Source organism: Amia ocellicauda, chromosome 2, assembly GCF_036373705.1.
Source record: "Amia ocellicauda isolate fAmiCal2 chromosome 2, fAmiCal2.hap1, whole genome shotgun sequence".
In the NCBI taxonomy this organism is placed as follows: Eukaryota; Metazoa; Chordata; class Actinopteri; order Amiiformes; family Amiidae; genus Amia; species Amia ocellicauda.
Window position 1 is genome coordinate 17,304,137 of NC_089851.1, and position 19,868 is coordinate 17,324,004.

The following is a 19,868-nucleotide window of genomic DNA, read 5'->3' on the forward strand; positions in this document are numbered from 1 at the left end:
TTTGTAAGGTTCTAGCTAATATAGCGGTCCTTACTTGTTATGAATCCAGATAATCTCAGGTTTGGGATTGCCTTCTGCTCTGCAAGTAAAATAGACTGTATTGCCCAGTGTGACATCAGCATTCCGGGGTTCAGAGGTGATTCGTGGTCTCTCTGTGGTCAGGAAAAACAAAGATCTTGTTTGGGAATAGCAGAGGACTATGATAAATCAATAAGAACACCTAGACATTTGTTAGTGGTTGTTTGTTCAAGTTCAGTACCACCAATTTGATATTTAGAAGGTTCATTGAAATACAAGCAGTACATTGTACCTGTCACAATGAAATGTAATTGTCCAGCTGTTTACCTGGTACCAATGAATGCCTAAGTCTTTGGAATTCCTTTGCTGAGGCCACAGTTCTCACCTATTCATTTTCTGTTTTCCAGGAATATAACTAACTAAACCACTTTGTAGATCACATGAATTAAAAGCAGTAGGCTTAATACAGATTCCTATTTTAAACCACTGATTACATCAGCTCAGTTTTAGGTGACTTCTCTCATCACTATTCTGTTTGCTCAGAATACTTGCTTTTATGTGAAACTTCATCAAAAGCCTTCTAGAAATCAAAATATGCTCTGTATGCTCTACAGATATTGTTTTTCTTCAAAGATCTCTAACAAGTTAAATAAGATCTACCTTTCCAAAACCAATGACCATGTCCTAGTATACCATTGTGTAATTGTCTAGTTCAACTCTTATTACAGTTTCCATAACTTTATATGTAACCAATGTAAGACTAATTGGTCTTTAATTATTTGGTTCAGGTCAAACAGAATATGTATTTAAAATAACATGTATTAACAAGAATATATATGTATCTTATTCATTATTCTATCAACATATTTTTCAGTTCTGCCTACCCTCAAAATAATGTTTCAGAGCATGTCCCTGGACCCCTATGATAACATCATGGGCCAGATTAAATCAAAACTTTGACCCACCCGCTAATAGCAAACTACAAACCTGTACATCATAGCGGTTACATTTATGATTAGAAGAAAGTAGCATCTTACTAAAAATGAAGTCACAACTCTATATAGCTCTGTAGTTTTCAATTAGTGGGTGGGTCAACATTGTGATTTAATCCCAGCCTATGTCTGCCAATTATGGATAAAAATACCTGTGTGACAAAGTCTTTTCTAAGCACTGATATAAAATATTGAGGATTCCTGACATGAATGCAATGCAAAGCATGATGGGTGGTTGTTCTTGCTGAAAGAGGTTTGCTTTACAGTGACCGCTTAAACTTAAACGTTTCAGCATCCAATGGCTTGTTTTGGAGGGTTAATGCTACCATTAGCAAGGCGGCTGTAGCCTGCAGTTGCTGTGTAGTGTAAGTAACCTTATTACTGTGAGTGTAGCATTTACTAAAGAATCACATTTTTGGAAAAGAGCATCCAATTGTATGGGAAATTATTTATTAAACATCTTGTACCTGGATTCGAACTGGCACCGTTATACATTTTTATTACTTAAGTGCAATTGGCCCACCATTCAAATTAGTTGCCTGGTTTGATGAGTATGAAAATGATGTGAATCATATGCTATGGCCTTCGCAGTCACCAGATCTCAACCCAATTGAACACCTATGGGAGATTTTGGACCGACGTGTTAGACAGCGCTCTCCACCACCATCATCATCAAAACACCAAATGAGGGAATATCTTTTGGAAGAATGGTTTTCATCCCTCCAGTAGAGTTCAGAGACTCGTAGAATCTGTGCCAAGAGCATTGAAGCTGTTCTGGTGAGACACTACATGTTGTTTTTTCCATTAATTTGTCACCCGTCTCTATATACATACATACATATACATACACACAAAGGAGGTCAAAATTATGTGCTCACCTCAGTGAAATTACAAATAGCATAAATATGCTCTGAGAGATAATTAGGAGTGATTGTTCAAAAGACTTTGGCTCAGAATACACAGAGTATATGCAGCTGTGATTGCTAACAAAGAATTTTGATGAGAAACATTTGCTGTAAAATGCAAATACATCCATTATTAAATTTTCCTTGAAGAAAATGAACACATTGTCTCTAAATAGTATTTCCAGGTTACTCCATAATAAATGTATTTGTCTAGAATTAAATCATCCACTACAAAATTGTGCTCAGTGATGGCTCTATTTTTTTCAGATGCTTCTTTTACTCATAGAAATAATCACTATAAATCAAAATTTCATTAATTTTAATCTGGCCCTTTGTGTGTGTGTGTGTTAAAGATAGACATTATGTCAGAACAACACAAATAATTTCCATACCAAGGAGTTTACATTAAAAGTTAGCTTATTTGTTATGGTTTTCTCATTGAGAGAGAGGGAAATGTTTTACACAGCAGGGTATACATTCTTTAATGCATCAGGCATCCTGTCACACAGAGGATGCCTCATATTATTGGCTGAAGAGTGCCTCATCAAAAGAATTACTGCTGCCTTGTGCATACATTTTTCATTCTGCATTAAAATCTCATGCCTGCATAGACACAAATAGTAACAGCTAGAGGATGTAATTAAAAACACAGAAGTCTCTGCAGTCTTGTCATCTGTTAATTTGTACAAAGAATCTTAAGATACCGATATTTTTATATAAAAAACACATTACATTAATATTAAAGTGATCAACCTTCTTTTATTTGCTGAGTTAACATGTAGGTGCTGGTTAATACATTATCCAACCAAACGTTTTGCAGATATAATGAACAACACAGCAAACATCATATCATTAATAATAGCTATAGGAATATATGCTAATTATATGGTCTACAATAAGAGAAAACTTAGGGCTTGTTGTAATGGAATCTTTTTTTGGGGGTCTGATTTAGCTAATTAGCAGTACTTATCCTAACTGAAAGACTATGGAGAATATTGGTTTATAGAAATCCATTGCTACAGACAGTAACTTTTAAACTTTTCTGGTGTGATCTCTAACATAATGCTAGTGAAAATGAAAAAAGCAAAAATACAGTGATGGAAAAAAGTATTTGATCCCCTGCTGATTTTGTACTTTTGCCCACTGACAAAGAAATGATCAGTCTATAATTTTAATGGTAGGTTTATTTTAACACTGAGAGACATAATAACAACAAAACAATCCAGAAAAACGCATTTAAAAAAAGTTATAAATTGATCTGCATGTTAATGAGGGAAATAATTATTTGATCCCCTATCAATCAGCAAGATTTCTGGCTCCCAGGTGTCTTTTATATAGGTAACGAGCTGAGATTAGGAGCACTCTCTTAAAGGGAATGCTCCTAATATCAGCTCGTTACCTGTATAAAAGACACCTGTCCACAGAAGAAATCAATCAATCAGATTCCAAACTCTCCACCATGGCCAAGACCAAAGAGCTGTCCAAGGATGTCAGGGACAAGATTGTAGACCTACACAAGGCTGGAATGGGCTACAAGACCATCGCCAAGCAGCTTGGTGAGAAGGTGACAACAGTTGGTGCGATTATTCGCAAATGGAAGAAACACAAAATAACTGTCAGTCTCCCTCGGTCTGGGGCTCCATGCAAGATCTCACCTCATGGAGTTTCAATGATCATGAGAACGGTGAGGAATCAGCCCAGAACTACACGGGAGGATCTTGTTAATGATCTCAAGGCAGCTGGGACCATAGTCACCAAGAAAACAATTGGTAACACACTACGCCATGAAGGACTGAAATCCTGAAGCGCCCGCAAGGTCCCCCTGCTCAAGAAAGCACATGTACAGGCCCGTCTGAAGTTTGCCAATGAACATCTGAATGATTCAGAGGAGAACTGGGTGAAAGTGTTGTGGTCAGATGAGACCAAAATCGAGCTCTTTGGCATCAACTCAACTCGCCTTGTTTGGAGGAGAAGGAATGACCCCAAGAACACCATCCCCACCATCAAACATGGAGGTGGAATCATTATGCTTTGGGGGTGTTTTTCTGCTAAGGGGACAGGACAACTGCACCGCATCAAAGGGACGATGGACGGGGCCATGTACCGTCAAATCTTGGGTGAGAACCTCCTTCCCTCAGCCAGGGCATTGAAAATGGGTCGTGGATGGGTATTCCAGCGTGACAATGACCCAAAACACACATACAAGGCAACAAAGGAGTGGCTCAAGAAGAAGCACATTAAGGTCCTGGAGTGGCCTAGCCAGTCTCCAGACCTTAATCCCATAGAAAATCTGTAGAGGGAGCTGAAGGTTCGAGTTGCCAAACATCAGCCTCGAAACCTTAATGACTTGGAGAGGATCTGCAAAGAGGAGTGGGACAAAATCCCTCCTGAGATGTGTGCAAACCTGGTGGACAACTACAAGAAACGTCTGACCACTGTGATTTGCCAACAAGGGTTTTGCCACCAAGTACTAAGTCGAAGGGGTCAAATACTTATTTCCCTCATTAACATGCAAATCAATTTATACCTTTTTTGAAATGCGTGTTTCTGGATTGTTTTGTTGTTATTCTGTCTCTCACTGTTAAAATACACCTACCATTAAAATTATAGACTGATCATTTCTTTGTCAGTGGGCAAACGTACAAAATCAGCAGGGGATCAAATACTTTTTTCCCTCATTGTATAATAGTCTTGTCTATAAAATACACAAAATTGAAGGCATACAGAATATATTAATTTTACTGATGCAACAAATGGTTTAATATAAGCACCTCAACTTGTGATCAGTAGTAGACAGATTACTAAATAGCAATCCTGCAAGTTGTCTTGCAAGTCAATAGAGTTATGCAGGAATGGTCTGAACCTTAAAACTCGAGTTTAGTAAACTGCTGAGAAGGGCAGAGCCTTTTCAACCCCTTCCTCTCCCTAATAGACTCTTTGTCTCACGAAAACTTGTATTCAGCGATAACTATATAAGTTACTAAATGCATAACATAGAGAATGATGAACACAGCCCACACAGGTCTGTACTCACCACAATTGAACTCCTCTGCTGTTACTGTAGCAACAGACCTGCCTTGCAACCGTCTGGGATGCTCACAAGTAGCCGCTACCTGAGTATTGCCATTCTTCAAATATTCCTTCATCAATTCGGCCAACCAGATTAATTCACAGTCACATATTAGGCCATTGGAGTCCAATCGACTGCAGTTATGGAAAGGGAAAGAGAAAGAGATAGAGAGAAAACAAAATACAATGCCTCTCCTTTCAGAAAACTAACATTTTAACTTCATAGTTTTAGTTAAGTTACATTAGAGGAGAAATAATTTAAATAACTGGTATCCAAATTTAAAGAACAATAGTTAGAGCCTCCAGTTTCTCATTATCAGTCTAAATATGTATCTACTCTTTAAGAAATTATAAAGGTATTAAGCAAAAATCACAAGAAAAATACAAACTCACAGTCTCTTCATAGATTCCAGATGATCAAAGGTTCCAGCCGGGATTTTGGAGAGTTTGTTATTGTGAAGAAATCTACAAAACCAAATGAAGAAGAAGTAACATACAAAATAATATCTGTATCTGTAATTTAAGTATGTTGTTTAGGTTCACTTATTTACAAATTAACTGTATATTCTCATCCTATGTCTATATAGTGTCCATATAAATACTAATGCTTTATACTGATAACGATTATACTGATACATACTGATAAAGGATGTTGAAATAAAGACATTAGTTTGTAATCAGCTATAAAATCCGAATAAAGATATAAAGTCATGTAAATATAAATTGATGTTGAAACATAATTCACATTTCCTTCTGCCATATATATGTAGAAATAAAGCAATCTTAGAAATGTAGTGAATGCATGTGAAAACAAACAAACAAACAAACAAGTCAATCAATAGCAAAGGCCTTCATGATTAAGACAAACGTACAGCACACACAATGGCTGTCCAAGCACAACTTACAATCTTTCCAGATTGGGAAGGTCACTAAATGTGTCTGCCTGTAGTGTTTCTATGTGGTTGAAGTGAATGTATCTGTTGAAAGTATATTAAAGGTTAGTGTTAGTAATCTGGCTTGGCCAAATCTAATATTGCATAGCAAAACAATAAAACTTCATCAAACTGTTGCAAATCTGAGTTACACCATTGGGACAGACATTATTTTAGATCCAGAAAAAAAATATATAACTTTAAGTTAAATAAATAAATAAAAACAATTATATCACAAATACACCTTAAAAAGAAAACATAATTTCCTCTACATTAAGTAGAAAAGGCTGGGTGCATTTCTATTTTCCCAGTTTCCCCCTGGCATACTATTTGTATTTGCAAAATACAATTTGATGCTGATTAGGCCTCAGTCTCAAAGGTTCCATTTAGTTCAGTAAATCAGAAACACCAAGCGGGCAGCAATTAACAACTTTATCTTGGGCCGGATTAAATCAAAACTCTGACCCATCTGCTAATAGCAAACTAATACAAAGCTGTACATCATAGCGGTAACATTTCTGATTAGAAGAAAGTGGCATCTTACTGAAAATGAAGCTGCAACTGAGTACAGTTCTGTAGTTGCAACGTAGTGGGTGGGTAGCCCTTGTTGAAATTAGGAACATTTTGAATCCACAATTGGAGATTGTCTATAAGTTACAGGTCCATTGCAATTGAGAACATCTATCTTATTCCAGTCCTGGGGTGCTGACTATGGAATGATCCATGCCTTTTGGTAAATTTTCAGTAGCAGCACTATTGTATGTCCATCCTCACATGGTTTTGCCACAGACACGGGCTGTAGGCCTCATAACATACTTGCACTTGGAATGGTGCATACAGTGAGGGGAAAAAAGTATTTGATCCCCTGCTGATTTTGTACGTTTGCCCACTGACAAAGAAATGATCAGTCTATAATTTTAATGGTAGGTGTATTTTAACAGTGAGAGACAGAATAACAACAAAAAAATCCAGAAAAACGCATTTAAAAAAAGTTATAAATTGATTTGCATGAGGGAAATAAGTATTTGATCCCCTATTAATCAGCAAGATTTCTGGCTCCCAGGTGTCTTTTATACAGGTAACGAGCTGAGATTAGGAGCACTCTCTTAAAGGGAATGCTCCTAATCTCAGCTCGTTACCTGTATAAAAGACACCTGTCCACAGAAGCAATCAATCAATCAGATTCCAAACTCTCCACCATGGCCAAGACCAAAGAGCTGTCCAAGGATGTCAGGGACAAGATTGTAGACCTACACAAGGCTGGAATGGGCTACAAGACCATCGCCAAGCAGCTTGGTGAGAAGGTGACAACAGTTGGTGTGATTATTCGCAAATGGAAGAAACACAAAATAACTGTCAGTCTCCCTCGGTCTGGGGCTCCATGCAAGATCTCACCTCGTGGAGTTTCAATGATCATGAGAACGGTGAGGAATCAGCCCAGAACTACACGGGAGGATCTTGTTAATGATCTCAAGGCAGCTGGGACCATAGTCACCAAGAAAACAATTGGTAACACACTACGCCGCGAAGGACTGAAATCCTGCAGCGCCCGCAAGGTCCCCCTGCTCAAGAAAGCACATGTACAGGCCCGTCTGAAGTTTGCCAATGAACATCTGAATGATTCAGAGGAGAACTGGGTGAAAGTGTTGTGGTCAGATGAGACCAAAATCGAGCTCTTTGGCATCAACTCAACTCGCCTTGTTTGGAGGAGAAGGAATGACCCCAAGAACACCATCCCCACCGTCAAACATGGAGGTGGAAACATTATGCTTTGGGGGTGTTTTTCTGCTAAGGGGACAGGACAACTGCACCGCATCAAAGGGACGATGGACGGGGCCATGTACCGTCAAATCTTGGGTGAGAACCTCCTTCCCTCAGCCAGGGCATTGAAAATGGGTCGTGGATGGGTATTCCAGCATGACAATGACCCAAAACACACAGCCAAGGCAACAAAGGAGTGGCTCAAGAAGAAGCACATTAAGGTCCTGGAGTGGCCTAGCCAGTCTCCAGACCTTAATCCCATAGAAAATCTGTGGAGGGAGCTGAAGATTCGAGTTGCCAAACGTCAGCCTCGAAACCTTAATGACTTTGAGAGGATCTGCAAAGAGGAGTGGGACAAAATCCCTCCTGAGATGTGTGCAAACCTGGTGGCCAACTACAAGAAACATCTGACCTCTGTGATTGCCAACAAGGGTTTTGCCACCAAGTACTAAGTCGAAGGGGTCAAATACTTATTTCACTCATTAACATGCAAATCAATTTATAACTTTTTTGAAATGCGTTTTTCTGGATTTGTTTTTGTTATTCTGTCTCTCACTGTTAAAATACACCTACCATTAAAATTATAGACTGATCATTTCTTTGTCAGTGGGCAAACGTACAAAATCAGCAGGGGATCAAATACTTTTTTCCCCCACTGTATGTGCTCATACATGTGTGTGTGGTGTTTGTATGTGTCTGTATTCTACATGGTGCAGCCATGCTCTGATAGTACTCCTTATAAATCCACTTTCAGTGATACATTTACTGCCTACAGTAATTTGAAAATTATAAATTGGTTTAAATTGTATATATATATACTTTCATACTAGAATAAGTAGGTGATTGCATACTTAGGCATATTTCAATTTTTTTCTGGTATTGAATAATTATATTAAAAATAATCAATTTATGTCCTTTTTCTACCCATTCAATTAGATATAATATGCTCCGAAGTGAGGTGTATAATTTACAACTGATACAAATATTAAATGGTTCAAATAGTGTAAGGCCAACTGCAATGTGCCAAAGATCTAACATGTGAATTAACTACATTTGATGCACATAATTGGATCTGTAGTATTACATTAGTAATTTTAGTACCACTGAAGATGCCAAGTGCAGTGTAACAAACTTTACTCATCTCATTAGCTGTTAAGGCAGATTATGTTCTTGATTGCAGTAATTCAAATTAGACCCTTGTTGGTTTAGAAGTAGACTAGTATAGTACACTGGAATAGTGTTTCTCTGCATATGCTTGATGTTTTGAAATTGTATTTTTGTTTTGTGTTAATTAATAAGCCACCAGCATGAAACACTATTTTGGTTGTTAGTCACCATTAACCATTAATGAGCATCATACAACAAAAGCATTTTAAAGGTTTATAGCATCAAGCCACCGGCAGTGATTTGTGTCAGTAAGCAGTGTAATTGAACAACATGTAATTATTTCCTCAGGGAAACCTCCTCAACAAAACAATTTCACACAGCTTCCAAATATAATAGATTGTATCACTTCCTTTAAAAAAACTCTTAATATAGTTACTAAATATGATTAATCTAGCATAGGTATTTCAAATCTTTAACTTAATAATTCAGAATTCTAGTCTCTACAGGTAGTTATTAGTGAATATGTGCTGGTTTAAACCACTCCCAAATAGTATAAGAGAACAGTATGAAGACACAACTATGAATGTATTCAGACACCTTTCATGGAAAGGGTATGATCACCCCTGGCTTAAATGTTTCATATCCTGAAATGACAATACAATTAGAAGATATAAACCACAATTTAAGTCTTACTCACAGCTGCTCCAGAGAATGTAAACCTTTAAATGCTTGTTTGTCCAGTGATTGGATTTCATTTTTGTACAGGTAGCTGCAAGACAAAATATAAACACTCATATTGATGTTACTTAATTAGTCATGGGACTGTTCTTAAATCATAGTTGATTTAATTTATTTAAAATATTGTCCTACTTAGCAATAACTGTACTCATCATCAGTTATATAAACAAGACTGTTCTTTGTCATTGTTTTTACCAGCAGTCTAGAAGAATATACAGCTAGTCAATTAAACTTGTATTATTTTTGACATCCTAGAGTTATTTTCAACAAAATCCCAAACTATGGTGACTCAGAAGTCTTACATAAGCATTGAAATGCCACTGAAATTGTGAATGGGGGCTACAGTTTGTGTTGTATTTAAGTTCATGTTTTTAGCTGCCTAAAGTAGGCAACCTGTTTGTCCATATAATCTTAATAATCTTAATATTAGTCACTCTAGATATAACTAAATTAATTGTAGTCTAAAGAGCATACAAACTTGAAGATTCATAAATAAAACATCATCTTACAGGTATTTCAGGTTTTCCAAATCATCAAATGTTTTTCTAGGAATCCTCTTAATTTGATTATTGTTCAGCAACCTGTAAAAAGGTTAGAAACATGTTAGAAAAACAAAAAATCTGTATTTTTAGGTATTGTAGTTCACAAATTGAGTCACAAATATATTTTCTTCTATGAATACTACTTTTTATATTCATAAGCTACCAATATCAATTTGCAGTAGTTGTTGGCCATATATACAATGTAAGTAGCTGCTTAAATATGTCAAATAGTTCTAGTATACTGTAAATACGTTGTAGCGTTATGTTGGGTGTATTTTGATAAGAGCATTTTAGCACTGATCTAAAGAAGACCTCTCCCCCCCAAAGTTATCAGATTTCCTTAACTCATCAGCTTGGAACTGGTTTACATCAAAGTGACAGTTTTGGGGAGGATGGCACGGAGAAGAGGCCAAATAGTTTGGAATCATGCTGTGAGATGTCTGGAGAAAGGGGCCTGTAGGTAATAAAAACTCCTTGAAGTGGACGAGAGCCGAAATCCCGACATAGAGCTACGAAACCGGGCCAACCGGCATTTCCAAAAGATGGCATGGATTGACATCAGTCATAAATCAAGCCCCCCTCCAATAGGACAGTGGGGGCTGAAACCGAAATCCAATCTCAAAAACTCAAGAACCAATCACCTATTGATCTGACAGACTATAAAGAACAGCGCACGGTCTCTCTCTCTCTCTCTCTCTCTCACCTGAACCAGTAACTCGCTGCCACAGCTCAACCTGTAGCTCTGTTGCCCGAACCGGAACCAGAAACCAACCAAGTCTTTGCCGGCAACAGAAGAGTTAAACTGGGAGAAGGAGATTGAGCTGTACAAAGAATTCTTTTAATGGTCTTTATTAAATAAAGAACTTTACAGACTGCGCTGCCCGCCTGTGCCCACCTGATGAGTGGAGTTTTACAGCTGGACAATTGACTAAGTCGACTATATACGAAAGTGTTCAGTCATTTAAATAGCTATTGAGTCTTAAGAAACTTGACCCTTGGAACAAACAGGGCCCTGCTTTCCTCAAAGACTTTGTCTTCAAGTAACTACGGTGGAACCCTGCTTACAAAGAAGATTTTGTGCACAACCTTGGAGCCTTCAAACCAGTGGAAAATCTGTTTGGAAACGACTCTACATTCACGAAACCCCAACTTCCAGGTGCATCGACTGAGTGGAAGTTCTTGGACAAAGCCGAACCGGACTGCCTTTGTTCCAAACCACACGGACCTAGTGCTGTGTGCTGTTATCTGAGCCCGAAGACAGAGAGGCCTCTCTGCGACAAAGTTCAGATAAGTTTAACAGTTTGGAGTTCATGATTCATGACATTTGAGAAATCAATTAGAAATGTTAATCTGTGATTCATAACTCTAGAATGTGTAATATCATTTAGTTTTCTTAAATATAAATGTGTGTTGCATTAAACTGTTTGGTTGATAATTTTAGAAATAAAATCTGTCAACGCCGAGAAATATCTTCTCATTCCTGTTTAACTGTTTAGTCTGAAATTGACACAAGTTAATAGACACCAGATTATAGGTGGCCCTGCCTATCCTTAATCATTGAATAATAATCAGTTAAGGGAAATTGTGGTAACAAGTAATGATAGGATCTTTCTCGGCACCTAAACGTAAATGAGACTGATATATATATATATAACGACAAGTTACCTGACATAAATACTAACCTGCGTAGTTATTTAATGTCTGACTAACAATACTAATGAGAGACTCACCTTTGTCTTACTAACCGGTATTGTAGTCAATGTGTTTATAACCTTTTTTGTTTAACGATTTGTGTGATATCATATGCGATCCCATGGTCTTTGATTTGGTCACGGAAGTGATTTGTCTTTGATTTGTTGATCTAGAGTTGAATTTTAATTAGTTTTTCCCTTTTGTATAATTAGTGTAGTGCTACATTTAGTCTTTGTTTTTGAATAAATTTGACAATTTATATCTTTGGAATTGGTGTCTGCGTCCAATTATTACAGAAATTGAGTTCTACAAGATTCCAGGATTCGTGATAAGGTGATACTATAAATTCACTTCTTTAATTGAAATGTATAAGTGTACCTTACGCTACAATGTTAAAATAATGTAGAGGTTTAATTAATTTGATTCCTTATTAAATATATACATCTAATATCAATAAAAACAAGACAAATATAATTCAGATTTCAAATGTTCAAAGCCAATTAAAATACAAAACCTTACTGTCTGTTATTCTTTGAGTTTTTGTCCATCATTTGTGTGCCTACACAACATAACATTCATTTATAGATCTTAGCACAAAGACAGAACATTTAAGCCATGTACTTTTATAGTGCATCAGTTGTTAAGTATGTGTTTCCATTTGTTTGTTTTTTCTCTTTTTAAGAAAATGTGGTGAAACATCCTGAAAAATACATATTGGTTAGATAAGGATGTAAACTACTGGGGCAAGAATTCAAAAAAACATTTTGAAATATACACAATGAATGCAGGCAGAGGACCACCTACAGTACCATGTTGGTTGCGTTTCTCTCTGTCAACTTTCTTATCTGCTTTAGCTTTTACATTTTTGTAAAGCAATTTAGGTTGATTGATGTCTCATCGATGTACTATCAATGTGGCAACTACATTCAGTTATTCAAGACAGTCCTTTCGAGAAGAAGTTATGTTTGTTAGGTTTTTATCTTCCTGTTGAGGAGAGGCAGGGAGGAGTGCCAGAGAGTGAGTGAGAGAGACTAAATGAACCAGGGAAGAAAAGTGTGAATTTGCTATGGAACGGTTTGGGATTTCAGATTTGGACTGGTTACTGAGTGTGTTTGTCATGTCTTTATTAGTTATTTGTGTTGAGAGGGACCTGATTACATTTGTAGTTAGGCTGGAGAGGAGCTAGGGTTTGGTTTTGTATGTCCAATTGTTTTGATCACCCACGCACAGTAAAATAAATCCCCCCATTGCACCGGAGCCCCTGCCTACTGTATCCTGAGCCCTGCCTTCAGAGCCCCAAGCTCCATGTCCAACCGGTTCCTTAAATGTTTTTTCCACAGTTGTTAATTGAAAATGTAAGGCTTGGCAAATGTTAAAAGACAAACTATGCATTATGCAGGAATTACACTGAACATAAACCAACTGAACTTTTAAATTATTTCTAAGATATTCTTTATTAACACCTTCCTCCTACCTCAACGACAAGACCTACCAAGTAACATGGCGAGGTTCCTCATCCACCCCCCAACCTCTCCTCACAGGCTCCATCCTGGGCCCCCTCCTGTTCTCTCTACACTCACTCCCTGGGCCCCCTTATCACATCCTATGGTTTCTCTTACCATTTCTATGCAGATGATGCCCAGATCTTCCTGTCTTTTCCCTCATTTGACCCTCTCATCCCCTCTCGCATCTCTTCCTGTTTGTCTGCTCTCTCTGCCTGGATGCATTCGCACCACCTCAAGCTCAACCTCTCCAAATCGGATCTAACTTTAATTCCCCCCTATTTTTCACCTTCTGCTGATCTCTCCATCCCAATCCCCTTGGAATCTACGACACTCTGTCCTTCTCCTGCTAAGAATCTAGGAGTCACCCTCGATCCTGTGCTCTCCTACACCCAGCACATCACCACGCTGACACGCACCTGCAGATTCTTCCTGAGTAACATATGCCGATGTTCAACTACTCCTCACCAACTACTCGACTCAGCTGCTCGTCCAGTCACTGGTCCTCTCCCGCCTGGACTACTGCAACTCCCTCCTGGCCGGCCTGCCTGCAACTACTACCCGTCACTCCAGCTCATCCAGAAATCTGCCCCGATTCACACACGCTACTCCACTGCTCTGCTCCCTTTACTGGCTCCCGATACCAGCATGCATTCAGTTCAAGACACTGACCCTCACCTACCACTGTCTCGACAACACTGCACCAAGTTACCTTCAGTGCTTCGACTCTCCATACATCCCCTCCAGACCACTGTGATCTTCCGGTGCCAGAAAACTAACTCTGCCTCCTCTGCACTCTCCTTCCTCCAGACCCGCTCCTTCTCATCCCTGGCCCCTAAGTGGTGGAACGACTTTCCCATTGAAGTCAAAACAGCAGAGTCTCTGACCTCCTTCCGGCACTTACTCAAGACACATCTTTTCAGACAGTACTTGCAATTTAGTAATTTACTCGTTTGTCATACTACTTGCTTTGCTTTACTAGTACTTGTATTGTTTATTTTGATTTCCCCTATGCTCCCTTCCCCTGGCCCTTGAATGTGACCCAACGTCTGCACTTATCAGCTTTTACAATCTAGGATGTAAGACCTCATATATTGTTAAATGTAAATCTCATATACACTTGTATATTGGAATTTGTAAAATGTATTATGCCTTGAATTGCACTGTATTATTGCACTTTGTATTGCTCTTATATTTTGTAGGTCGCCCTGGACAAGGGTGTCTGCTAAGAAATAAATAATAATAATAATAATAACACAGCAGGCATTCACTACGCTGAATTATTTAGTCAGAAGAGTAGTTGAAGACAAAAAAATAATATTATACAAATACACCTAATATTTCATACAAATTAGAGACTCCAAGAGCTAGAACAAATCAAAACTTTGACCTTTGATCTCATTACATGGATTTTTTGTTCTTCTCTTCCAAATGGACAGATACCCTGTTTACACTTAACCTTTCTGGCATCATTAGCGGATGAGTAATGTTTGTTTTTAATTAGAATTCTATACCATATAAGGAATGTTCAGGAATCTATATAATGTTTTACCATCACTAAGGGCAACAGAATCTCACTCCCTGGGATGATGTCATTTACTCAGTTTTCAGACAGCTGTGCTTGATTATTTCCATATGAGAAAGCTAGTTTAACTGAGACACAATGTATAGAGCTGCTGTGCAAGAGTCTACTGGAAGTGGAGATTTCTATTTCCTTTTTTGTTTGCTCATTTTTTAAACAAAACTACATTGTAAATTGTATTAATCAAAGCCATGTTGTAGCTGAACCATTATTCCATATTGTTTAACAAGAAGAGGAGAATATGATCAATTACTACATTTGCTTTTTGACAAGCCTATCATATTATTCTATAGATGAAAATCTATATAGACTGTTGATAAATACATTAAAGCTGGTCAGTCCACAGTTACACATTTGACCTTTAACATCATATCGAGCAAAGTTTGTTTTATCTAACATAGCTATAGAATAGTGTTTTTTTTTTCATAAACCTCCCTAGAGTATTTCAATCATTAAGTCTTTGTTTTGTAGCAAAATGGGGAATCTGGATTTTGACAAATTTTTGTTTAAAGTTAATTTGATTTGATTTGATTTGATTTGAAAAGCATGTCCCTGAGGTGTAAGCTCAGACCACCACAATCTTAATTGGTGATCCGGCATAGTTTTCAATATACAGCGCAGACCACCAATGTCGAAAGACAAGAATTTATTTCACTGTAGAGGCCTGATTACGTCTGAGATTATGTTATGTCTATTCTTTGGATTTCCTAAAGCTGACCTTGATTTTCACTTTATGTGTTTTGACACAAGGATTTAATGAATGAATGCAAAATTCAAATTTTTGAAAGCTTTAATTTCGGAAAACTTATCTCCTCAGTGCAGTTATTTCCACAATGAGACAGTAAATCCACTTTATCCCTTTAGCTGCTTTGGCTGGTTCTGACCTGACAGTTTTGGAGTAAAACACTTTACTGCTTGAGATTTACTGGGCTTACAGGAACTGAATTAAATTTGTTTGTCTCTACTAAACCAAAAGAGGTTCAAATGAAAACGTATCACACCAATGCAATTGGAAGTAAAATCTAAGCTCCTCACTGTAATAGATACAAATAATCATCTGCCATGATTAGAGCTAACAACATGTCAATGCTCTCAGTCATTTTGGAGGAAGGGGGCTATTCATTTTGAAAACACATATTGGTCAAAATCCTAAATATCTCCCCTTAACAACAAAACAAACAAAATAATTATTGTTACCATATTTAGTTACTGAAATTTTGAAGAACATAAACAATTTATGAAACTAAAACTACTCAAGTCATCTTAATACCACATTTCCATGGACATGGCTTATATGTAGTTGAGTGTACCCGAGCTGAGTTGGCCTGAATTCTGCCAGAATCATATTAATGGAGAACAGCTTGAGTTGGTTAAAAAAAAGGAGTTTCCCTGATTCCCCAGCTTAGTGAAGTGTTTCTATAAATTCCCCTCTCATTCAAGTCATGAGTGGTATAATTTTGTCAACATACTATATGAGATATATTGCTTCTTGACAGCATAACACTTATTCAAGAGGTTATTCTTATTAGGCTTACTCAAGATTATATTAATTGACACTGAATCTGTAACCTTTGATACATTTGAACCAGACAGAATAAAAGGAAACAAATATATGTTTTAAAGACTGTGCATGAACTATTTATTTGTCTCCAAAAAATATGAAAAAACAAAACTGCAACATAGAGGAACATTAATGGTTTCAATGATTAATTGAGCAATATATCTGTAAATAATTAAGTGCTACATATACGCAAATAATTATGTATATATCTTCATAATCGAGTACTTATTATGATGTATTACATCTGACAAAAAGAAAAAACATGACACAGACTAAACTCAAATATTTACATGTGTTAACATACAAATAATAAAATGCAACATATCTAAATAATCATAGTCATCATTTATTCAAGGGGAATAATTATGTTAAGTTCTATTCATTTTTCAATCCACAAATATACACAACTTTGTGGATAGCATGTGACAGTACAAAGTCTATTGTTTGTTCTCTTGATAAAGGTGAAAGTGTTTTAATGTTGTGATTATTTATGATTGGATGTTCCCTGCTTGTAACATAATTTGATGCCATTGGCAGTCATGTTTGATAATTTTTCTTCTTCTAGAGTGGAAAATTGTATCCTTTCTCCTATTTATGTTGAATTCATTAGCCCCATACGTACAATTACATTTTACCACAGCATATAACATTTTTGATTGACATGTTTGGTGATACATTTTTGCTCAGCCTGAATTCACTCAGGTCAGTCTGGGAAATTAGAGAATTTGTACACTTCCAAACTGACAATAAACTTGACCTGTGTAAAACCAAGCAAATGGGATGTTGTGTGTGTCCACTTTATCTGCCTGAGAATTTCTTATTCTTTACGTCAAGTAAACAGTGCTTTTGGATTATGTAGCATTTCCAAACATTAATATTTATAAAACACACCTTCTCACTCTGGAACAATATTCAGAATATACAAACAATATACAAAACAATGTTTCAATGGTAACCCCCCATCACCCAATCAAAATACACAAGAAAAAGTGTTTGTATGATTATTTTTGTAAACCAAGAATGTCTTCTTAGAAAAAACAAGCAAGAAAAAAAAAAAAACACTTGTTATCAGTGTCAAGTTTTAAGAGAAGGACTGGGGATTTCCATAGTCACCATAATTAAATGACAATAATTACTGGAGTGCGGTATTCTGTTGCTCTTTGCAAGATAATAAGTAACGTAGAGTGTTTATTACAATATGACCTGGATCACATAAAAATGTTAACCCATCTTCCAATCTCAAATTAACATTCCAGTAGTTAATAGGAACTTTGTATTGGCAGGGGATTTATCCATCTACCTAATGCATACCCATAATCTGGAGTACTGGAGGTTTTGGCCTACAATTGCTGTGGTGGATAAATAAGCTTGAATTATGAGAAATCGTGCAAAGTTTATTCACTGCACTCAGCCACGGAAAACTCACTGATCAGCTGCCTGGTGAAGCTGTACTGCAACAACATGAATAGAGTCCTGCTCTCATGTTTTCATATGCGAAATTGCACTGTAACATTAATCCATAATTTTACATGTTCTGTTTAATCATATAAATAGTATGTATTAATATGAGAGCTGCTGAAGAGAATGGAATTGAAGGTATGCAGAACTGCACTATATGAAGGAAATTAGGAAATGCAAAAACAGCAGTTGATAGAAGAAGCAGTAATATCTGGGCTAGTGAATCATTTCAATATTATTACAGCCATTTTTATACTTTCTAAGTTATTATTTTCATTTAGATTTTATGCTACTGAGACAGGCTTTTTTATCCAATGAGTTAAAAACATAATTTTGGTTAACTTTAATGTAGAGACTTCCTATTGCATCTGTGTGTCTCACTCTAACCCATATCAGGCCTTAAGTGTGCATGTAACACTATAATAAACTAAATAGGAGTATATCTGTGATTTGTTTTAATTTTAATTCAGAAGAAAAATGAATGAAATAAAAAAAGCCTAATTATACTGGACTCTAAATTTGTCATCATTTGTTCATTGTATAACACACATTGCATAGTTTTCCTTCCAGGAACAAACCTTTTCCACAAAACTCTCTGCAAATAAAGATATCATGTCACATGTACAGGAAGACTGATAAATTATGTGTGTTACTTACAATGTGTTTAAATTCTTCAGTTTCTTAAATGCTCCAGGTGTTATTTCTCTTATTCTGTTGAAGCGGAGGTCTCTGCAAAACACAAGAAAACAAATCAAGCATTTAAATCATAATACAGTTCAATTTTAATGTGTTTTCATATATACTGCATGAAAACTTGAAAAATGCGTATGTCAAAGCAATTATTTTAAACAATTAAGACATAAAACAGTAATCATTAAATACTAATGAAACTGACTTTAGTTCTGTAAACTGTATTAAAGTGAGGATGTGAATAGGAAATTAAAAATATATCCACAAACCATAACTTTTTAAATGCAAGCTATACACAAGCCAGTTATAGTTTTCATTTGCACTATAATTCTATTAGAATTTCAAACATTTTATATCAGACTCACAAACTCACCACATAACACCTCGAATGTTTGGTGAGACACATTCTTGCTTGGGTTGGTTGCAAAGCACCAATCAGGTAATCCTGCCAAGTGTGAGTATATGGTGCTAATGGTATTAGGTCTCTGATCCTAAAAACACAGGCTCACATAGTCTCCTGATTACTGGAAACAAGCCACAATAAAGACATCTGAGTCCAAGACGACCTTAGAAGACACTCTCATGCTTTGTTGTGTCAATAGCCTTTTTCCTCTTAAAAACCTCTATGATCTGAAAGGTATGCCATGCACAGATAGGTTAAGACAACTAAGGTTTCTATGTGGCGAAAGCTGATTCATTTTAGTCTTGAAAGGCATTGACTCAACAACTTAAACCACTGAAAAAAAAAAAACATATCTGAGCACACAAGTCGGAATTGTAGGACACTTTCAGAAAGGTGATTAGGATATAATATAACTTTATATAAGAGAGAATAGTTTTACATTGAAAATGAGAATTGTTTTACATTGGTTGTAAAATACATAAATACTACAATGAAGCTTTTGATATTATTATTAGTATTATTAATCATTTAGAAGACTTTTTATTGAAAGTAACAGAGATCATAGGGTGAACCAGACATAAATAACTGCTGCGACAAAGTTAAAATAGAGCCTCTGTTCTCTATTATCTTAGCAGACAACTATGTGGTAAAGCTAATAAAACTGATCTCCAGAAAGCTACTTATATTTGCTTGTAACATCAATTTAAATGGTAGTAATGATTCTGAATGTCCCTCTTTTTGCTTGTATCAGTTAAAGGTCCAAAATTGTTATTAACATGTAGCTACATGCTTCATACAAGATTGTCATCTTCATGATTATAGCTCATCCTGGATTTACTGTCTAAAATGAAAGTACATCACCTTTGGTCACAGTAGCATATGTAACTAAAACTAGAAGTCCTGAAGTTATGCTCTT

The 19,868-nt window shown here is 36.5% G+C and overlaps 1 protein-coding gene across 1 annotated transcript in view; it reads right to left on the bottom strand.

The window, feature by feature from the left end:
- The window catches only part of LOC136766220 (peroxidasin), a 65,140-nt gene that overhangs the window by 22,574 nt on the left and 22,698 nt on the right, over nt 1-19,868 (bottom strand). Inside the window, exons 2-8 of the mRNA XM_066719653.1 lie at nt 18,517-18,588; nt 10,032-10,103; nt 9,482-9,553; nt 5,890-5,961; nt 5,378-5,449; nt 4,950-5,119; nt 35-152 (exon numbers count right to left, since the gene is read on the bottom strand). Coding sequence (XP_066575750.1) covers nt 35-152; nt 4,950-5,119; nt 5,378-5,449; nt 5,890-5,961; nt 9,482-9,553; nt 10,032-10,103; nt 18,517-18,588 — 648 coding nt within the window. The remainder of the gene's footprint in view (nt 1-34; nt 153-4,949; nt 5,120-5,377; nt 5,450-5,889; nt 5,962-9,481; nt 9,554-10,031; nt 10,104-18,516; nt 18,589-19,868) is intronic.